The sequence below is a fragment of the Pleurodeles waltl genome, chromosome 12 (genome assembly GCF_031143425.1).
Source record: "Pleurodeles waltl isolate 20211129_DDA chromosome 12, aPleWal1.hap1.20221129, whole genome shotgun sequence".
Lineage (NCBI taxonomy): Eukaryota > Metazoa > Chordata > Amphibia > Caudata > Salamandridae > Pleurodeles > Pleurodeles waltl.
Window position 1 is genome coordinate 57,031,727 of NC_090451.1, and position 21,184 is coordinate 57,052,910.

At 46.1% G+C, this 21,184-nt stretch overlaps 1 protein-coding gene across 1 annotated transcript in view; it reads left to right on the top strand.

Moving 5' to 3' along the window:
- Window positions 1-21,184, top strand: part of UPF1 (UPF1 RNA helicase and ATPase) — a 493,404-nt gene that overhangs the window by 267,136 nt on the left and 205,084 nt on the right. The window contains exons 15-16 of the mRNA XM_069215891.1: window positions 8,355-8,568; window positions 18,752-18,869. Coding sequence (XP_069071992.1) covers window positions 8,355-8,568; window positions 18,752-18,869 — 332 coding nt within the window. The remainder of the gene's footprint in view (window positions 1-8,354; window positions 8,569-18,751; window positions 18,870-21,184) is intronic.

Here is a 21,184-nt window from a genome sequence, read left to right on the forward strand (position 1 = left end):
CATTGTTCAAACACGGGGTTAACCACTTAAGAGGTCGAGCTCAGGGAGGAAAGGTAAGTACTGGGTACTGATCAGAACCACACCAGCAGGTCACACCGGGCAGCACCGGGGCGGCTGGGTGCAGGGGTGCAGTAAGGCGTTGAGTGCCCAGTGGTTCTCTGAGAGTTGAACCTCGTGACAGGCTACAGGCGCTAGCTGGGAAGCCAGTCAGGGGCAACAAGCAGGTAGGTAGTAGACTTGGGGTACTCAGGGACTTAGGTGCACCTTTGGTCCTCTTCCCCTGTGCCCAGGGGTGACAGATGCAGGGGGGTTCTTAAGGCATCAGGTTTTCTCACCCAGGAGCACTCTGTCAGGGGATTCTGTGTGTTGAGGCTGCAGGCGTCGTCTGAGTCTGACAGGGTTGGACCCAGGATGGACTCAAGCTCAGGGCAGCCAAGGTACTTCTTTGGCACCAGTGATCCACCTCAGATTGGGTCAGGGGCGACTAGTGCAGTGGTTCCGTGAGGTGCCAGCTTTCCTCTAACCACAAGGCTGCAGAAGAGGTGGGGCCTGTGTGCAGAGGCTGTAGGCACCTTGGGGGAGTCCAAGAGCGGTGAAACCTGAGTAGACTAGGACTCTAGACTGCTGGGGAGCTGGGCTGGCGCCATTGGTTGGCTTCACCTCTGGTGGTAGTCGTTGAGTGCAGAGGTCACTAGATGTCGGGTTCTTGCAGTTCCAGGGGCTGCAGCGTCCTTTCTTGAAACTTTGTTGCAGAGCAGTTCCGTTGCTCACTGGAGTCTGAGTCTTTGTAGAAGGCAGGCAAACCTTCTGGGTTTCTTGGAACCATCTCCAGTCATCTCCACCATCTGGAGAGACCTGGGTCGCATTACAAAGGCGGCTAGAGCTTTGAAGCTTCTCGCCTTGGAATGTCCATCCTGCCTGTGTGAGGTGATAACACCTCTGCCCAGTGCAGGCTTTTGTCTCAAGCCCTCAAGAGCACTGGCTGTCACCTTAGAGAGCCAGAAACGCATCTGTGGCAGCTGAACTGTCCAGAACCATTCAGTCAATGCGCTAGTAGCTGGTAAGTTTCCAGGGGGCACCTCTAAGGTGCCCTCTGTGTGCATTTATTAATAAATCCATCACTGAGATTTATTATTCTAAGATGTTTGATACCAAACATCCCAGGATTCAGAGGAGTCATCCTGTAGCTGGGAAATTCATGATGACCAGTGTCCATCACATGTACTTAAGATGGCTTCCTTTCCCACTTACTATGTTTTAGAATCGACAAATACATAGCAGCGCATATCTGCTTGTGCATTTATGCCCTCACATGTGCCTTGATGTACACTACCTTAGGGGTGACTTACACCTGGCACACACAGTGAGAGGGGACCTGCCACAAGCAGTCTGCAGTGGCAGCACTGAGTTTGGTGAAGGGTCTCAGGGGATGGCACAACTGATGCTGCAACCCTCAGAGACCTTCCTTAGTACGCCAGGCCCTAGGTACCAGGGGTGTCCTTTACTAGGGACTTGCAGTGGGTGCTAAGGAGTGTGCCAATTGTGCAAAACAGCTGGGCAGTTTTGGGAAAAGAGATCTGGCACTGGGGACCTTATTGACAAGTAAACAGTGCACTAACAGTTGAAGCCACACCAGAAATCTGGCAAAAAGTGGGGGTTAACCATGCCAAAAAGGGTGCTTTCCTACAGTCACCCATACACTGGCACCTCTGTGCCCTTCAGTAGTACCTCTGCAGGCAGTGGTTTCAACACAGTGGAGATCTCAGTCATTCAGAATCTCCAGAGAGACTGCAGTGGATCTTCGTATGATGGGGTGTCGACGGAAAACTATCACAAGGGAAGCATTTTTGTCTTCTGCCTTTGGTGGCCACAGTGATAACGGATTCCTCCACGCTAGGGTGGGGAGCACATCTGGGGGAATCTGGAGATCGTGGGAATTTGGAGTCCAGAGGAACAGTTGTTGTACATCAATTTGTTGGAGCTGAGGGTGATATGTCTGGCTCTCAAGGTCTTCCACCCATTTGCAGTCAGTCGGTTCATATCTTAACAGCCAATACTACTGCAGTGTGATATGTGAACAAACAGGGAGGTGAAGAGTTGTATCTTCTATGCAGAGAGGCGCTGAGACTGTGGTCCTGGGTTCAGGACCATTGGATTTGCATTGTAGAAGATCACTTGGCTGGAGTTCTGAACGTATGTGTGGGCAGTCTTTAGCCAACAGTCTTAGCTGGCAGTTTTCAGCCGATGACGAGTGGCGTGTCCATCCGGAGGTGGTGCTATAAATCTTCTGGCTATTGGGAGAGGGAGGGGACTCCTAGACCTCTTGCTACTTGTGAGAATGTGCACTGCCCGTTGTTGTGCAGCCTCCAGTATCCAATGCAGGGAGCATTTCAATTGGACTAGGGCTCCCAGCTACTTTACTTATTTCCCCCTAATATCCTTGATTCCTCAGGTTCTGAGGAAGATTGGCCAAGATCAGACCCAAGTCATATTAATAGCCCTGGATTGGCCACGAATGGTATGGTACACCGAACTACTTCACCTGTCACTGTGCCCTCCGCTCTCTCCCTCACAGTGTGGACCTCCTCTCGCAGGAGCAGGTGCTACATGCCCACCTCAAGAGATTGCACCTACATTCCTGGAGATTGAATGGGGCAACCAGAGTCCATTTTTTTTCTCCCCCTCTGACATGGTGGATGTTATTTTATTGGGCAAGCAACACTCCACCAATACTGTCTATGCAGGCAGATGGGCTAGGTTTAAGTGGTGGGAAGAACATCCTGTTGACCCCTTAAAGGCCCATTTGACGGACAGTTTGTGTTTTATGCTTTCCTTAGCGCAACAAGGTTATGCAATTGCGACAGTTAAAGGCTATTTGGCTGCTTTTTCAGCATTTCTTTGTTCGGCCGACCAATCTTCTCATGCCGTTCTAGGAATGAGTGGACGTGGAGTACGTAGGGAACTGATCCTGCTCTGGGGGGAAAAAGTAAAGAGGTTTATCCTAGAAAGTTGAACCACCTACCCACACGGGCGCCATCATCTCACTAGTTTAACTTCAGTTTAGTCTGTTTTGGGACTATGGTAATCTGACTGGTGGTATGGCACACATAAAGCTTGCAGGTACACATACGAGGCACAAAAGAACTGAATGAAGAGAACTTGCAAAATTGATGTAACGATATAACGTATTATGTGGTACCTTATCAGATCATGTAACATCTTGAGACACAGAATTGTGAGCCAACTTCCGTCATAAACTGCACTGTATATGTATAACAGCAAAATGTTAAAAAAAAAAAAAAAAAAAGGGTCTTACCATCAGATATCTTCCCGCTCCTTTTTTAAAAAATGTGTAATGTCTCAGTTGGATTTTAATTTGGTTCTTACTTTTTTAATGGGTTGACCTTTTAAACCATTACACAATTGTCCTTTGAGGTTAGTTTTAAGACTGCTTTCCTGCTGGCAATACTGTCTGCTAGGCAGGTCAGTGAATTGCAGGCCCTTTGTAATAAACTTCCTTGCATCACATTTTGTTCAGACAAGTTGGTGTTGAGAAGCAGGGCTGCTTTCCTGTCAAAAGTGCGACTCCGTTTCACTTGGCCAGTCTATCACCCTTCCTAGTTTCTTGCCCATCCTTCTAAGGAGGAGCAAAGGCTTCATTGCTTGGACCCCAAAAGGGCTGTGAGCTTCTGTATTGACAGGACACGTGATCTCCGGCTGGATGATCCGCAATTTGTTGGCTACTTTGGATATATGAAGGCCAAGGCTGTGCACAAGAGGATATTGTCCAGGTGAATCATCCTGTGCATAAAGATCTGCTATGTCATGGTGAAGAAAGAGTCTCCTAAAGGTAGCATTCCACTCCAGCTAGGTCTTCTGCTTCTGCCTTGGCTAGGGGTGTACCAGTAGGTATCTGTAAAGCGGCAACTTGGGCCTCCCTCCACATCTTTGCAAAGCATTATTGCTTAGTCTAAAAGGTGAGGCGGGATGTCATTTTACTTGTTCTGTATTGCAGAATTTCTTTGGTATAGGCAGACAGGCACCCACCTCGGAGTGGGGGACTGCTTATGGATTATTTTCAAAATGAGAGGAATCCACAGGTAGATGTGTATATCAGAAGAATAAGTTACTTACCTTCGGTAACGCTTTTTCTGGTGGGTATATGTAAGGAAATGCCTCCTTGGCATGGTTGCCCCCTGACTTTTTGCCTTTGCTGATGCTATGTTTACAATTGAAAGTGTGCTGAGGCCTGCTAACCAGGCCCCAGCACCAGTGTTCTTTCCCTAACCTGTACTTTTGTATCCACAATTGGCAGACCCTGGCATCCAGATAAGTCCCTTGTAACTGGTACTTCTAGTACCAAGGGCCCTGATGCCAAGGAAGGTCTCTAAGGGCTGCAGCATGTCTTATGCCACCCTGGAGACCCCTCACTCAGCACAGACACACTGCTTGCCAGCTTGTGTGTGCTAGTGAGGACAAAACGAGTAAGTCGACATGGCACTCCCCTCAGGGTGCCATGCCAGCCTCTCACTGCCTATGCAGTATAGGTAAGACACCCCTCTAGCAGGCCTTACAGCCCTAAGGCAGGGTGCACTATACCATAGGTGAGGGTACCAGTGCATGAGCATGGTACCCCTACAGTGTCTAAACAAAACCTTAGACATTGTAAGTGCAGGGTAGCCATAAGAGTATATGGTCTGGGAGTCTGTCAAACACGAACTCCACAGCACCATAATGGCTACACTGAAAACTGGGAAGTTTGGTATCAAACTTCTCAGCACAATAAATGCACACTGATGCCAGTGTACATTTTATTGTAAAATACACCACAGAGGGCACCTTAGAGGTGCCCCCTGAAACTTAACCGACTATCTGTGTAGGCTGACTAGTTTTAGCAGCCTGCCACAAACCGAGACATGTTGCTGGCCCCATGGGGAGAGTGCCTTTGTCACTCTGAGGCCAGTAACAAAGCCTGCACTGGGTGGAGATGCTAACACCTCTCCCAGGCAGGAATTGTCACACCTGGCGGTGAGCCTCAAAGGCTCACCTCCTTTGTGCCAACCCAGCAGGACACTCCAGCTAGTGGAGTTGCCCGCCCCCTCCGGCCAGGCCCCACTTTTGGCGGCAAGGCCGGAGAAAATAATGAGAATAACAAGGAGGAGTCACTGGCCAGTCAGGACAGCCCCTAAGGTGTCCTGAGCTGAGGTGACTCTAACTTTTAGAAATCCTCCATCTTGCAGATGGAGGATTCCCCCAATAGGATTAGGGATGTGACCCCCTCCCCTTGGGAGGAGGCACAAAGAGGGTGTACCCACCCTCAGGGCTAGTGGCCATTGGCTACTAACCCCCCAGACCTAAACACGCCCTTAAATTTAGTATTTAAGGGCTACCCTGAACCCTAGAAAATTAGATTCCTGCAACTACAAGAAGAAGGACTGCCTAGCTGAAAACCCCTGCAGAGGAAGACCAGAAGACGACAACTGCCTTGGCTCCAGAAACTCACCGGCCTGTCTCCTGCCTTCCAAAGATCCTGCTCCAGCGACGCCTTCCAAAGGGACCAGCGACCTCGACATCCTCTGAGGACTGCCCCTGCTTCGAAAAGACAAGAAACTCCCGAGGACAGCGGACCTGCTCCAAGAAAAGCTGCAACTTTGTTTCCAGCAGCTTTAAAGAACCCTGCAAGCTCCCCGCAAGAAGCGTGAGACTTGCAACACTGCACCCGGCGACCCCGACTCGGCTGGTGGCGATCCAACACCTCAGGAGGGACCCCAGGACTACTCTAAGACTGTGAGTACAAAAACCTGTCCCCCCTGAGCCCCCACAGCGCCGCCTGCAGAGGGAATCCCGAGGCTTCCCCTGACCGCGACTCTTTGAATCCTAAGTCCCGACACCTGGGAGAGACCCTGCACCCGCAGCCCCCAGGACCTGACGGACCGGACTTTCACTGGAGGAGTGACCCCCAGGAGTCCCTCTCCCTTGACCAAGTGGAGGTTTCCCCGAGGAACCCCCCCCTTGCCTGCCTGCAGCGCTAAAGAGATCCCTAGATCTCCCATTGACTTCCATTACAAACCCGACGCTTGTTGCTACACTGCACCCGGCCGCCCCCGCGCTGCTGAGGGTGAAATTTCTGTGTAGGCTTGTGTCCCCCCCGGTGCCCTACAAAACCCCCCTGGTCTGCCCTCCGAAGACGCGGGTACTTACCTGCAAGCAGACCGGAACCGGGGCACCCCCTTCTCTCCATTCTAGCCTATGTGTTTTGGGCACCACTTTGAACTCTGCACCTGACCGGCCCTGAGCTGCTGGTGTGGTGACTTTGGGGTTGCTCTGAACCCCCAACGGTGGGCTACCTTGGACCAAGAACTGAACCCTGTAAGTGTCGTACTTACCTGGTAAAACTAACAAAAACTTACCTCCCCCAGGAACTGTGAAAATTGCACTAAGTGTCCACTTTTAAAATAGCTATTTGTGAATAACTTGAAAAGTATACATGCAATTTTGATGATTTGAAGTTCCTAAAGTACTTACCTGCAATACCTTTCGAAGGAGATATTACATGTAGAATTTGAACCTGTGGTTCTTAAAATAAACTAAGAAAATATATTTTTCTATATAAAAACCTATTGGCTGGATTTGTCTCTGAGTGTGTGTACCTCATTTATTGTCTATGTGTATGTACAACAAATGCTTAACACTACTCCTTGGATAAGCCTACTGCTCGACCACACTACCACAAAATAGAGCATTAGTATTATCTCTTTTTACCACTATTTTACCCCTAAGGGGAACCCTTGGACTCTGTACATGCTATTCCTTACTTTGAAATAGCACATACAGAGCCAACTTCCTACAGTATAGTATCTACCTGTGGATTTCTCACTGACCCGCCCTCCTCCCTGTTTGCTTGCCTGTATATACCAAAAAATTATATTTGTATATTTTTTATATGCATGATGTATTTATATGTAAAGTTTTCAAATAAGTTTACCTCAAGAGGTGGTATTTGTGGTGTTGGTTTCATATTTTCGGCTCGAAGGCACGAAAAAAGTGGGTGTAAATTGAAGTCAGCAAGCCGATAAGGGCTTATTATGGCTCCACGATGTCAAACGGAGTTGCACTCGGAGCTGTGGCATTGACATCCTCCTCCACATGGAGAACTATGAAGAAAAGTTTATGTGGAATGCTGTTGCATTGGGGGATATTCGAATGGTGAGAAATCCACAGGTTGGTACTGTATCCACAAGGAAAAACATTACCGAAGTTAAGTAACTTGTTCATTTAGGTACTACGTTAAACATGCCATTCTTTAAAAATCCTTTTTTCAAAGTGTAAAAGGAAAGAAATACAGTATATTGAAGATGATAAAACACTCCACTAGAATCCCATCATGCACTGTCCATAACAGTTGTTGCACCACCACCACTTCCTGGCAGCAGAATCCTCAGAACTTGGCTCTCCCTTTTTAAGGTTTTCCATCCAGTTAGGATATCCTCTCCTCGTTTGTAACTAATTAGTCTCATGGTTCCTTCTTTTCTGCGCACAGAGTAAGCAGTAATCAAGCCCTGTGCTTCCATGTACTTTCCACTGTTTTGTAATAAAAAAAAGTTTGGTCATTATGTCACATTCAAACTTTGACCCACAAGTAATTACTGATTTTCAAGTTAGACCGTTTTGCTCTCCTTCTTTCACAGTCCTTAGTATCCAGCTAAAACACCTTTACAGACTTTATGAAAGCGGTTTATTCAAATTACGTCTAGATCAAACAAGACTACTTAAATCTTGGATCTTTTTGTTAACTATGGGTCCGTTTGTACAGGTTCAGCTCTCTCAATACAGATCCTATGCAGAAGAATGTTCTCTTGCAAAAAGCAAGCAGATACACACCTGTCTTCATTCAGATTCTAGGGCAGATGCTGGGTAGGGCATGCCTCTAGGTTTTTTCAAATATGATCATTGCTTTGTTTTTGGGGTGGGGGGAGATTCTGTACAGTGCTTATCACTTTCACTGGAGGTTCCTTGACTCAGAAGGAAATGTAAACAGCTTTTTAGTCTGACTACATTGCCCTGTTTTTCTCATTTGTTTTTCTTAACAAAACTATATATCCTAGAATATGCTTTCAAAAATGTAAAAATGAGTGATATAGTGTGTGAATTGGACAGTGCAGTGCTTATTTCCCTGATTGAGAGCTAGGATTGCCATTAAGCAACTTTGCCTTTACTGTTGTTGTTTGTTGTAACTGATAAAACACAATATCTGTAACTAGAATTACATTTTAGAGAGGACAGACAATAGCCTATGTGACCCTAAGACAATACAACACCTTCTCTTACAATCTAATTTCTCTTGTTTTCAACAGCTGATCCTGGTAGGTGATCACTGCCAACTTGGTCCTGTTGTGATGTGTAAGAAAGCAGCAAAGGCTGGACTTTCTCAGTCCCTCTTTGAAAGGCTTGTTGTCTTGGGAATCCGCCCAATTCGTCTTCAAGTTCAGTATCGCATGCATCCTGCACTTAGTGCATTCCCATCAAACATTTTCTATGAAGGATCTCTTCAGAATGGAGTCACTGCAGGTATGGTATACTTTTACACACCCTTTGGTAAGCTGTATATGTCAAAACATTGGATGTCTTATTTGTACATGTCTCTGACCTGTAGCCCTTCACGTTCCTAACTCTTGGAATCTGAGTCAGATGGCGAAAAGATTGGAAATAGCCATATTGGTAATGGGTAAAACCCAATGTACTCTGCTGTTGAACTGTTAATGTATTGTAATGTTTATTTAGCTCTTATTACCCGTAAGTGGGGTGCTGAAGCGCTTGCCTACATGGGCAGCACACTACACTGTGTACTGTGTGGGGCTGGAAGTGTTGCTCTTTGTTTTGATCCTGTGTGGGGGAATAGTTTGTCTTCCACGAGGACCACTCAGGAGCAGTTATTGTATAATGAGAAGCAGTGCTTAGCTGATTAATGAACAGTTGTGAGGAATAGGCATGCAGTTTATAGTTGAAGATATAACCAGTCAACTTTACTGGTTACTGCACTGGGTTGTGCATTCTGAAATATTTTGTTTAAAGTTAATGGTCCTGAGTAGGTGTAGGTTAAAGGGAGAAATTGTGATTGGTAATATCTCATATCTGATGGTCCTTGTGAGATTTCAAAAAGGGGTTGTATTGTGTAGCTAGTTGGGATCTGCAGGGGTGTACTAATTAAAATCCTCATTGACCAGCAGCATATGGTAGATTTCTTCAGTTCTCCCACATTAGATCTTTTATATATTCACGTGTGACTCATTCCATGTTGCCAGGCTGGGAATCTCTAGTACATTAAATAACAGTATACAGTGACAACACCTTGTATATTTAGTCACACATCGACCTCATTTGAAAGAACCTAAACTACAGCCAATGAGGTTGAAGATTAAGTGTTCCACTTCTCCCCTTAGAGGCCACCATAGCTCAGATTTCTACCATTCACCTTGTGTGACAGAGTCCCCTGGCAGAGCTCTGCTCTTATCTCACTGAACCTTGAAGTTACATTTTTGATCTGCTCTGGATTTGACTAGCCAGGTCTTCAGACCTAAAGTACGGAGTTGTTTTTAGTGGAATTTTATCAAAATCTGGGCTAGGGAGTTCTTTGTATATGACAGCCCACTGTCACCACAGCTAACAGAAGAAGAAATCACTTTTCGCAGCCTGTTCATCTTGCAGCTTTGAGATTTAAATTTATTCTCCTCATTGTGAGATTTCAAAAAGGGAAATGCCTTCATCCAAAATGGGGCTAAATATGACACTTGTCACACTTTTACATTTTAAAATCCAAAGGCCAGAGAATGGTTGGCAGTGTGTTTAACAGCCAAATAGAATTTTCCTCCTGCTAGAGGAGACGGCCCCGCTTCAGTTAGTGACAGGTGGTTTATTTTATGCGGACTGGTATAGAATTGGATGATGGGCATGCCCCCTAGCAGTTTTGTCCTAATTGAATGTAAGAATGCCATACACTAACAGTGAATTATTATGCGCCCTGTATGGAATGCAGTCAACTGCCCAACGGCTGACTGTTATTGATATTACTGCTAGCATAAGTTTTATATATTGTATTTGTATTGCATTTATAGAGCACTTACTACCCCATACCAGGTGCTGTAGCGCTACACTCCTGGCACCACACTGCTTCCGATTCTGTGGTTGTTATTCATTTTATTGTTTGATATTAGATTTAGCCTTGTGCTTTTAGCAAAACCATGCTATGATTATACTCCTGCTTCTATGTGACATATTAAGTTATTAGGAATTAGCTGTAATCTTTAGGGGCGGTGGGTTATGTGAATTAATGCATTGGTTAGCGGTTTTAATAAATGAGCTACTGAAGACTAGGTATTGTTTGAATGCAGGGTAGGACTTAACACAGAGGTTGTGGTCTTTGAAATGAGGTGTGGGTAACTTGCACAGATAAAATAGGGTTTTAGGGCAAAACATACATGTGACTTAAAGCAAGCTGTACACTGAGAGAGAGAAGGCATGCATAGGATTAAAAAAGAGATTTATTTGAAAGAAAAAGGTGAGTCGACAGACGTTTTAAGTCAAGACAGTTTTCCTGCAGTGCTTTTAGGAATATTGTGAAGGCTTCATGATAGCATCACAAACTGCAGAAGGAAATATTATTTGCATGTGTTAAAATACCACCTTGTGCCAAGAGAAACCAATCATGCACACTATCACCATCCACAACTTAAAAATAAGGTTTCAAATTGTCCATGAAATCGGACTGAAGGAAACCGCAAAAACAGTAGTGTGTGTATTTGAAATGTTTGTGCTAGAGATGCTGTTCTCCTTTCCCTCTGAGCGCAGAGATAAAGGCGACCAGTCTGTTTTAGTAAGTTTGTTTCAAGTAATGCTTCTCTGGGTGAGTAGTGCTGGGCCTGCCTCCAGTCTGGAACACCCACATCATTAAATGGAGGGTGAGATCTTGCACCAGGCTGTCATTCAGCCTTCCTGTATGAGTAATACGACACACAAAAGGAACAGACCTGCCTAGACAACGCCCACTCCTGAGCAATAGAAACTGCAGTCCAGCCTCATGCTTATCTACCAAACCTGCAGTGCTCAGGAAATGCAAGTAACTAGCAGCCCCTTCCTATCAAGGCCCTAATCAACTTTAAGGTCGGCCCTCTCTCCATTTTCCTTAATTCATTGTCTCCTCTCACCCCTCAAACCAGAGGAATGGAAGCAATGCATGTTCGCTTTCCGGGAAGGCTGTCTGTGGGGAAGTACCCTCTTTCTTGGCAAGGTTACCCTCATTTTCTGCCCACAGTCAGTATGCTTTGACTGTGTTCACTGGGATCCTGCTAACCAGGACCCTAGTGATTATGCACTCTCCCTTCTAACTTAGTAACATAGTTACTTTCACCCCACATTTGGCATACTGGTGCCCCCATGCAAGACCCTAGAATATGGTACCCAGGGCATTAGGATGCCAGGGGATCCCCAGGGATGTAGCATGTATTATGCTACCCACTGGGAGCCCATCCAAAGTGTTCTGCAAGCCTGCCATTGCAGCCTGCGTGAAAGGGTGCATGCACCCTTTTTCACTACAAGTCACTGCACCAGTTCACTGCAAGTCACCCCATGACAGTCCCTCCTGGACCAGAAGGCAGGGTGCAAGTACCTGTGTGAGGGCCCTGCTGCACTAGCAGAGGTTCCCCAATCAACTCCAGTGCCAATTTCATGGACTTCATGAGGGCGGGAACGCCTTTCTATGCATGTACTGGACATAGGCTCCTACCTGCCTTCTGGGGGTTTCTGGGCAGCCCAGGCTTCTGTTACCCCTCAGCAGGTTTCGGCCCTTCAGCTGCTTGAACAGCTCAAGCCCAGGAAGGCAGAACAAAGGATTTCCTTTGGGAGAGGGGGTTACACCCTCTCCCTTTGGAAATAGGTGTTATATGGTTTGGGGAGGTGGGGGGTAGAGTTCTGCAATGATACGGCTCACCAGCAGAGAGATCTCTGGAGCCAGGGCATGTTCATGATTAGCTTTGCAGTCAAGTAGTTGGAAGGACTTAATATAGAATGAAAGCTACCATTCATTCCTAAACTTACTAAATGGTATTCCATCCAGGAAATAGAGCAGACATATCTAAGTAGTGAATGGTTACCTTAGGAGAATCTGCAAAGTAGAAGTGTCAACAGAATATATCACACCTAGAGATTATATTATGGTCAACCAAAGAGCTGTATCGCATTGCAAGCATCAACCAAAATACTAGATGAAAAAGCATGCACGCCGAAAGGAAAAGAAACATGGGCCACAAACTTTAAAATGTAGGCACTACATTAGGTACCAGCTGCGTATTAAGTAGAAGGCTAGATGTGCAGCTCACATAAAATATAATGTAAGTGCTTAGAAGGCACTCCTTGTTTTCTTATTAAAGTTTCTCATTTTAAACAAGAATGAGCTTACAGACCTGCCTAAAAACAAGGAGGCATCCCAGGGAAAGGAATAGGAATCAATTCAAAACTCTTGACCACCAACATGGCATAAAAGGAGACTATTCAAAACTATACAATAATGCATAAATCAACACTACTGCCACCAAATGGTATTAATCATTGTTATATGTAATTGGGCCAGATAAGTGTTCACTGGAGACAACTGGTGTGGACTGCAAAAAGCAGGTTCCAGAGGCCAGTCTAGGTTTTGATCCTTCGAGGATGACAAACTGTATACCATTAACATTACTATTTACATTGAGAATCAACTTATTTTAAAAGTGTTGTTTCAGTGCTCATTATAATAATTGATATAATTAAATTAAAACGTTTGAAAACATAACTCACCTACACAACAGAATAACCACAGAGTCGGCCTTGGCAGGAATAAATCCAAGCAGGAACGCATTGCGACATCCGCAGTTGTAGCACTCCAAAACAGTCTCTCCCAGAGGCCCGTCCTTATGAAGAGTCACCTCCTTGCACTTTGCTCTCACAAGGTGATTCACAATGTGACTGGGGCACAACAAAAAAAACACTTAATTAAAAAAACATCAATAGAACAGCCATCTCTACCTTCCTATTTCATGTTTGTGGAAGCATATATCAAAAGCAGGTTGGAAAATGAGCCCACATGGTAAGTGACCAGAAAACATCTTTCACAAACTTTATGAAAGAAAAGTGAAAGGGAATGGAGGACAATGCCAGCAGATAAGCAGTACTAAGCAGGAAGATCATTTCAGCATCTTTAAGAGCATCACTCTTCCTCCAGGATATCACCATGCCTCAGAGGCAAGTTAGGTCAGTTCGTTTTTATGTGTAGGAAAGTATCATCTTTCTTGGCATGGTTACCTCCATTTTCAGCCTGTTGTCAATGTATTTGACTGTGCTCACTGGGATCCTGTTAACCAGGACCGCAGTGATTATGCTCTCTCCCCTTCAAACGTGGTTACTTGAACCACTTACACTCCACATTTGGCATACTGGTGCCCCCATGGAAGACCCTAATAATGTTACCCAAGGGCACTGGGGTACAAAGGGATTCCCATGGGCTGCAGCATGTATGCCACCCATGGGGAGCCTATGCAAAGTGTATCTGCAGGACTGCCATTGCAGCCTGCGTGAAAGGGTGTGTGCACCCTTTTCTGTACAGGTCCCTGCACCAGGTCACTAAGTCACCCCTATGGCAGGCTCTCCTAGCCCAGAGGGCAGGGGGCAAGCACCTATGTGTGAGGGTACCCCTGCACTAGCACCGATGCCCTCACAAACTCCAGTTCCATTTTCATGGACTTCCTGAGTGCAGGGACGCCATTTTATTTGTGTACTGGACACAGGTCACTACCTATGTCTAGCTACATAATGGTAACTCCGAAGCAAGGTATGTTTGGTATCCAACATGTCGGAATCATACCCCAATACTGTTGCCAGTATTGGAAGTATGATTCCATGCACTTTGGGGGCTCCTTAGAAGACCCCCAGCATTGCTCCTACTAGCCTTCTGGGTTTTACAGGCAGCCCAAGCTGCTGCCACACCTCAGACCGATTCCTGCCCTCCTGCTGCTTGAACAGCTCAAGCCCAGGAAGGCAGAATAAAGGATTTCCATGGGGGGTGGGGGTGTAACACGCTCTCCCTTTGGGAAATGGGTGTTACATGGCTTGGGAGGGGTAGCCTCTCCAAGCCACTGGTATGCTTTTAAGGGCACATTTGGTGGCCTCTGTGCATAAACCAGTCAACTCGGGTTCAGGGTCCTCTCCCCTGTCCATCGCCACCCCAGGTGTGGTGCCAAAAGCTCCTCCAGAGGGTCCCTGGGTTTTGCCATCTTGAATCCAAGGTTGGCAGGGATCTCTGGGAGCATCTGAGAGGTCAGGCAGGTGACGTCTGAGCCCCTTCCTGATAGGTGGTCACCTGACTGTAACCAATCCCCTCTCAGGGCTATTTAGGGTCTCTCTCTTGGGTGGGTCCTCAGATTGCTTGCAAGATTCCAGCAGGACTCCTCTGCAACCTCTACTTTGACTTCTAACCACTGGAACTGCGACTGGACCTTCCAGGAACCGACAATCTGCATCCACGACAAAGACTCTGCTTGCAACATGGTTTCCATGGCTCCTTCCAGCTTCTGCAACGTTTCCCCGGCTGTGCATCCTCTTAGGGCAGCAAGTCTTCAGTCTGCACGAGAAGGAAGAATGGATTTCAGTTTGCATGAAGGAGTTGCTCCCCTGCATCTACAGGCACCAACTGCAACAATGACTGGCTGTGTGAATCGCCTCTCATCCTGAGCTGCGTGGATCCTGCATCACAGGTGGTGGTCTGGAGTAGTCCTCTTGGTCCTCTCTGCCAGCTGACCAACTTTGGTGGAGGTAAGCCCTTGCCTTCCCACGCAGGACAGTACCCCCATGCATTGTGTCTCTTGCAGCTGCCAAGGCTTGTTTGCATCTCCTCCATGGGATCTTCAGGCTCTGTGTAGCCCCCAGCACTCCTTCCTGCGATGCACAACCCTCTGCATGCGACCCTTCTCCAGTAGTGCTGCGCGGGCTCCTCTCTGACTCTTGGTTCCTCTTCCAGTGAGTCTTCTGTGGGGGCTGCCTCTTCATCTTTGAACTCTGTACCTTGCTGAAGGTCGGTCCCCTTAGGACTCCCACTGTGGGTTGAGTCCTCCTGGACCTTGCTGGTCCCCAGCAGCTCCACTTTTTCTTCACCGCGACTTCTGCCTTTACCACGGCTTGTTGGTGTCTTTTCCACGCCACTGACCGACTGCAATCATCCATCCGGCTTGGCACGTCGACTGCATCCTCCAGGAACTCTTCACCTGCTCCAGGGCTGCATTCCTGACCGTATTCATCCTACCGTCGACCAACTGATGCATCCACAGCTGGGTGGTTAGTAACTCCTACTCCACCTGGACTCTTCTGTGACTTATAAACTTGATCCCCTTCTTCCACAGGTCTTCCTTTTCAGGAATCCACCACTGGTTTCTTTCAGTCTTGTCTGGGTGTTGCATTTTCTTCTTTTCCATCCTTTTGGGTGGTTTGGGGAAAATCTAGTAACTTACTCCTTTCCTCCTGATCGCTAGGGGGTACCTGGTTCTTACCTTTGGGGTTTCCTAGTACCCTCAGCTCCCCTCTACACATTCCACTTACTAGGTGGGGGTCCTGTGTTCGTATTTCATTTCTGTTAGTATATGGTTTGGGCTCCCCCTAAGATCACTATTGTCTATCTGCATTTGCACTGTTTTCTATCACTTTCTATGCCTATTGTGGATTACTACTGTACATATCTAGTGTAACTTACCTCCTATTGGAGGGTTGACTCTCTAGTACTTTTTGGTATTGTCACTAAAATAAAGTACCTTCATTTTTGTAACACTGAGTGTTTCCTTTCATGTGAGTAAGTGCTGTGTGTCTACAGTGGTATTGCATGAGCTTTACATGTCCCCTAGATAAGCCTTGGCTGCTCGTCCACGGCTACTTTTAGAGAGCCGGGCTTCTAGACACTACCTACACTACACTAATAGGGGTTACCTGGACCTGGTATAAGGTGTAAGTACCACAAGTACCTACCACACACCAGGCCAGCTTCCTACACTGTTCCCACCCTATAACTTGCTGCTTTTTCTTCCCTCCAGCTCAGTCCCGACTTCTTGTAGTCAGTGCATCTCAGAGTGGTACGCACAGTGTGCAAATCCCAGTAAGACCAACCCTGACCTACATATTTCCAAGGCAAATAAAAAAGGCACTTAGCTGAGAGATATTAATGGTTGTTCAGCTGCGCAAACATCCATTGTAGCAAAACAAATAATTATTGAATTTGAACAAGCGTCATCTCTCTTCTCCATGTCAGTCTGGCTGCCCAGACAATTCGAACTACCACAGATTCCAAACTTTTATTTGTCTTGTCACTGCAAGCTCAAACATATGTTTTTGAAGGATGCACCAAGCATGCTGTGATTAAGTAACAGGCATCTGTTTAAAATGCACATATCTGATGCTATTGCGTTCGTCATTAGAGTCGAGTCACTAGGACCTTGCTGGTCCTCAAAAACCTACAATCTTCCTGGCAACAAAGAATTAAGTTTGCCAAGGCTTGTTGGTAGTCCTGCTTGTCACAGACCCTTCTGCAATCCGGCAACCAACGTGGGGCAGCTCATGGGTGATTCCAAGGATCTCTTGCATCCCCTGGACTCCACAACTGGACTTCTTGCTTCACCATCCTGCAGGTACTTCACCTCCAAGAGGGTGGGCATTGCCTACCTGCACTGCCTGGACATCTCCATGTGGTCTGGACGCTGCCCTTCTTTTTCAGGTTCTTCAGGTCCAGAATCCACCCTTGTGTTTCACCGACCTGGTCCACATGTTGCAACAGCAGCTGGACAATCTAGGCTTCTATTGGATCCAGCAAAGGTTTCTAACGTCAGTTCACCCCTATGCAACTGGGATCCTTGGTGTAGGTTCTCCAGTCTTTCAGTTATCCACAGGTGGGGGCACTATCCAACCTTCTTTGTGTCAACTGGTTTCCTCAGGGTCCACTGGAAGGGTCCTGAATCCACAAAATTCCAACTGTAATGGTCCTGTGCTGGCCTATGGGACACTTGGCTCGATAACTCTGCACCTGGGTTCCTGTGGGGTTTCTAGTACCTTAGCTCTGGTAATTTCTTACTCCCCCAGCCCCTGGGATTTGAACACACTTACCTTGGTTGAGCACCTCCATTTGTATACCGGTTTTAGTATAAACGCCCCCCTCCCCCCATAGGGTCCTGTGTATTTCTATGCTTTTCCTGCTTGTTGCTAGCTGTATATTTTGTGTGGTGATATCCACAAGTGGAGATATACCAATGTTAGTATAATCTTAGTGTTGTAATAAAGAATACTTTATTTTTTGCAACACCTGGTGTGGTTCTTTCTTGTGAACAGTTACTGAATGACTATTGTGGTATTGCAAGTGCTTAAGACTCCTCCTGGATAAGATTTAGCTGCTCACCACAGCTACCCCTAGAAAGCTTTTGCTATTTGGACACCTAAACACTATCGCTAAGGATTTCCTGGACACAGTATAGGACGCCATACCATAGAGGTGTACACAATAAACTGAGCCAGCCTCCTACAACTACCATCAGGTAACCAGGACTATAAGTCTACATGCTTATGCAGGTGCAGAAGATCTCTTGATGGAGGTGACACGAGCCGGTGTGGACTGGTTTATATGCAAGGAGGCCGCCAAATGTGCCCTTCAAAGCATACCAGTGGCTTGGGAAGGCTACCCCCGCCCCACGATAGTCCCTCCTATTTCCAAAGGGGGAAGGTGTTACCTCCCTTTCCCAACAGAAATAGACCTGCAACAGTATTGGGGTATGATTCCGACATGTTGGATACCAAACATGCCCAGGTTCGGAGTTACCATTATGTAGCTGGACATAGGTAGTGACCTATGTCCAGTACACACATAAAAATGGTGTCCCCGCACTCACAAAGTCCAGGAAAATGGGCCTGGAGTTTGTGGGGCCATCTCTGCTAGTGCAGGGGTGCCCTCACACACAGGTACCTGCACCCTGCCCTCTGGGCTGAGAGGGCCTACCATAGGCGTGACTTAGAGTGACCTGGTGCAGTGACCTATAGTGAAAACTGGTCATGCACCCGTTTCACACAGACTGCAATGGTAGGCCTGCAAAACCCTTTGCATGGGCTCCCTATGGGTGACAGAATAACTGCTGCAGCCCGCAGGGATCCCCTGGAACCACAATGCCCTGGCTACCTTGGTACCACATACTAGGGACTTAAATTGAGGGGACCAGTATGCCAATTGTTAGAAGAAAAAGGTACAGTTACCAAGCTAGAAGGGAAAGAGCATAATCACTATGGTCCTGGTTAACAGGATACCAGTGAACACAGTCGAACACAGTCAAACACACTGACAACAGGCAAAAAATGGGGGTAACCATGCCAAGAAAGAGGTCAATTTCTTCCACTTCTTTATTAACACTCCCAGTCAGACTTCAGGGAATACTTCAGTCTGAATTTATGAAAAATCCAATGCTGGAGAATTGTCGTTACAGGTAAGTAACTTGTTTTCCATCCTTAAGTGTGGATTATATAAGGATTAATTGACCATAGCAGATTTACTAGCTGTAGAGGTTAACAGTACCGTTTTTACTGAAGTAGTTTGCAGACCATATTTCAGTATGCCTGTCTTGTGTTCCCCCATCCTGTTTGCATTTCTTTTACAAAGCTGCACCCTGTGCCGTTATAAAACAAAAATATCTTAACCTCTTCCTTTTAGCTGATCGTGTGAAAAAAGGATTTGATTTCCAGTGGCCACAGCCAGACAAACCGATGTTCTTTTATGTCACTCAGGGGCAAGAGGAAATTGCAAGTTCAGGCACCTCTTATTTAAACAGGTAATACATGTTTTGCATTGATTGCTAATCATTCATGCGTCACAACAAATAAGTTATATCATTGGCTAGGGAGATCAGTGTGTTAATGGTACAGTTTGTCGATAAGGATCCTTAATTGAAACTCCAGTTCCCTATTTTCTTTTGAAAGTCTGCTATTGGGGACACTTAATTAACTTTTAAAGAAACCTGGAAGTATTCTGAATGATTCTATCGTAGGAGAATCAAGGACCTCAAAATCATTTTCAGAATAACCACTACCTCATGTCCCTCGTCACATTTTGCATTTTACTTAATTAGTAAATATGAATCTGCACAGGATCATGCTGAGGGCAGAACATCCGTCTGGTTCCAAAAAATATTGGACTGACACAGCTCAGCAGGTTGAAAGGGAAGTGTGAAGAAGAGGCACTGAACCCAGCTCAACTATATTAAGTATTTTCTTATAGGGCAAGGTTCCAGAGACCTTTGTCATCAACACCATCAAAAATGCTCCTTTTACACCTGCATGCACTTGAAATCCGATTTGATGTCCGTCTTTGTAGGAACCTGGCTGTCTGTTGTATGCCATTGTAAGGGGACACCATGCAGATAGTCCAGGCGACCCTTATTGATTTACAGGGGTTACACTAATAATCCCAAAAGCTCTTTTGTGGTATTGTGGGTGAGCAGTTAGGCTTATCAGAGGATAGTGTTAAGCATTTATTGCACTCACACCGCCAGTAAGCGAGAGACATTCAATAAAGAAATTCGAAACCAATTAATAAAAACATATTTCTGTATGAATTTAGACACCAAGATCATCATAATCGGGTAAGTACTTTTTGAGGTATCAATTTTCAAATCACAATAAAATACACTTCTACTGTGACTTCAAGTATTAATGTTATCCTATGGTGAATAAATATATAGTGCATAGGGTTACTTTACTATGACCTATAGGACTGGTCTCCTGGACTTAATGTGAGTGTATGGAAGTGTCTTTTTTTTTTTTTTTAACATGGTTGACCCTCCCCCCCCCCCCCCCCACATTTTACTTGGTATCTGATGTGATTTCGACTGAAAGTGCACTGGTTTCCTGCTAGTCAGATCCCCTTTGCCAGATCTTTCCCTAAACTGTACAGTTTCCCCAATTGGCAAATCCTTTAGCACCCTCTTTTAAGTGCCTAGTGAATGGTACCCCTGGTGTTTTGGGCCTGAGGTGCTAAAGAAGATCCCTAAGGGCTGCCGCACAAATTGAGCCACCCTAAGGGGACTCCTCGCCAAGCACATGACAGGCTTCCATTGCAGGATACATGTCTTGGTGCAGACCAAAACGACTACACATGTCACACATACCTGTGTCATATCCCCTAACACTGTATGCAATATATGTAAGTCACCCATACAGCAGGCCTGACAGCCCTAATGCAGGGTGTATTATATTAAATGTGATGGCATATCTACAAGAGCAGTTATGCCACGGCTGTGTCTATCAGTTATCAGACGTAGGAAGTGGCCAGGTGTAGGAAGCTGGCCTGTTTTATGGTGGGTACCTGAAGTACTTACACCAGGCCGGGGTATCCCCTATTTGTGTAGTGTAGGCAGTGTCTAGACGCAAGGCTCTCTAGAGGTAGCTGTGGATAAGCAGCCAAGGCTTATCTAGGAAGCATGCAAAGCTCATGCAATACCACTGTAGTTACACAGCGCTCACACACGAAAAAACATTTAGTGTTACAAAATAAAGGTACCTTATTTTAGTGACACAATACCAAAAGTACTAGAGGCAACCCTCAATAGGAGTTAAGTAACACACTAGATATGTATACTAGTAACCAGCAGTAGTCGTAGAAAGCGATAGAAAACAGTGCAAATGCAATTAGACAATAGTGACCCTAGGAGGAGCCCCATCCATATAGTTTTAAAAATAGAAAGCGGACACAGGACCCCCACCTAGGTAAGTGGAATGTATAGAGGGCACTAGGGGTACTGGGAAATCCCAAAGTTAAGTACCACAGTGCCCCCTAGCAACCAGGAAGAAAGGAGTAAGTTACTTTATTTTTGTCAAACCACCCAAAAGGACTGCAAGAAACTAGCGGTGGATTCCTGAAGAGGAGGACCTGTTGAAGGGGACCAAGTCCAGAAGTCACGGAAGAGTCCGGTGCATCAACAGTAGGACGAAGACGGTCAGGAATGCAGCCCTGGAGCAGGTGAAGAGTTCATGAAGGTTTCAGTCGACGCCCCACAGCGAATGGAAGATTGCAGTCTGTCAGTGGCGTGGAAAATCCACCAACAAGCCTTGGCAAAGACATAATGTAGGAAGTTGGCTCTGTATGTGC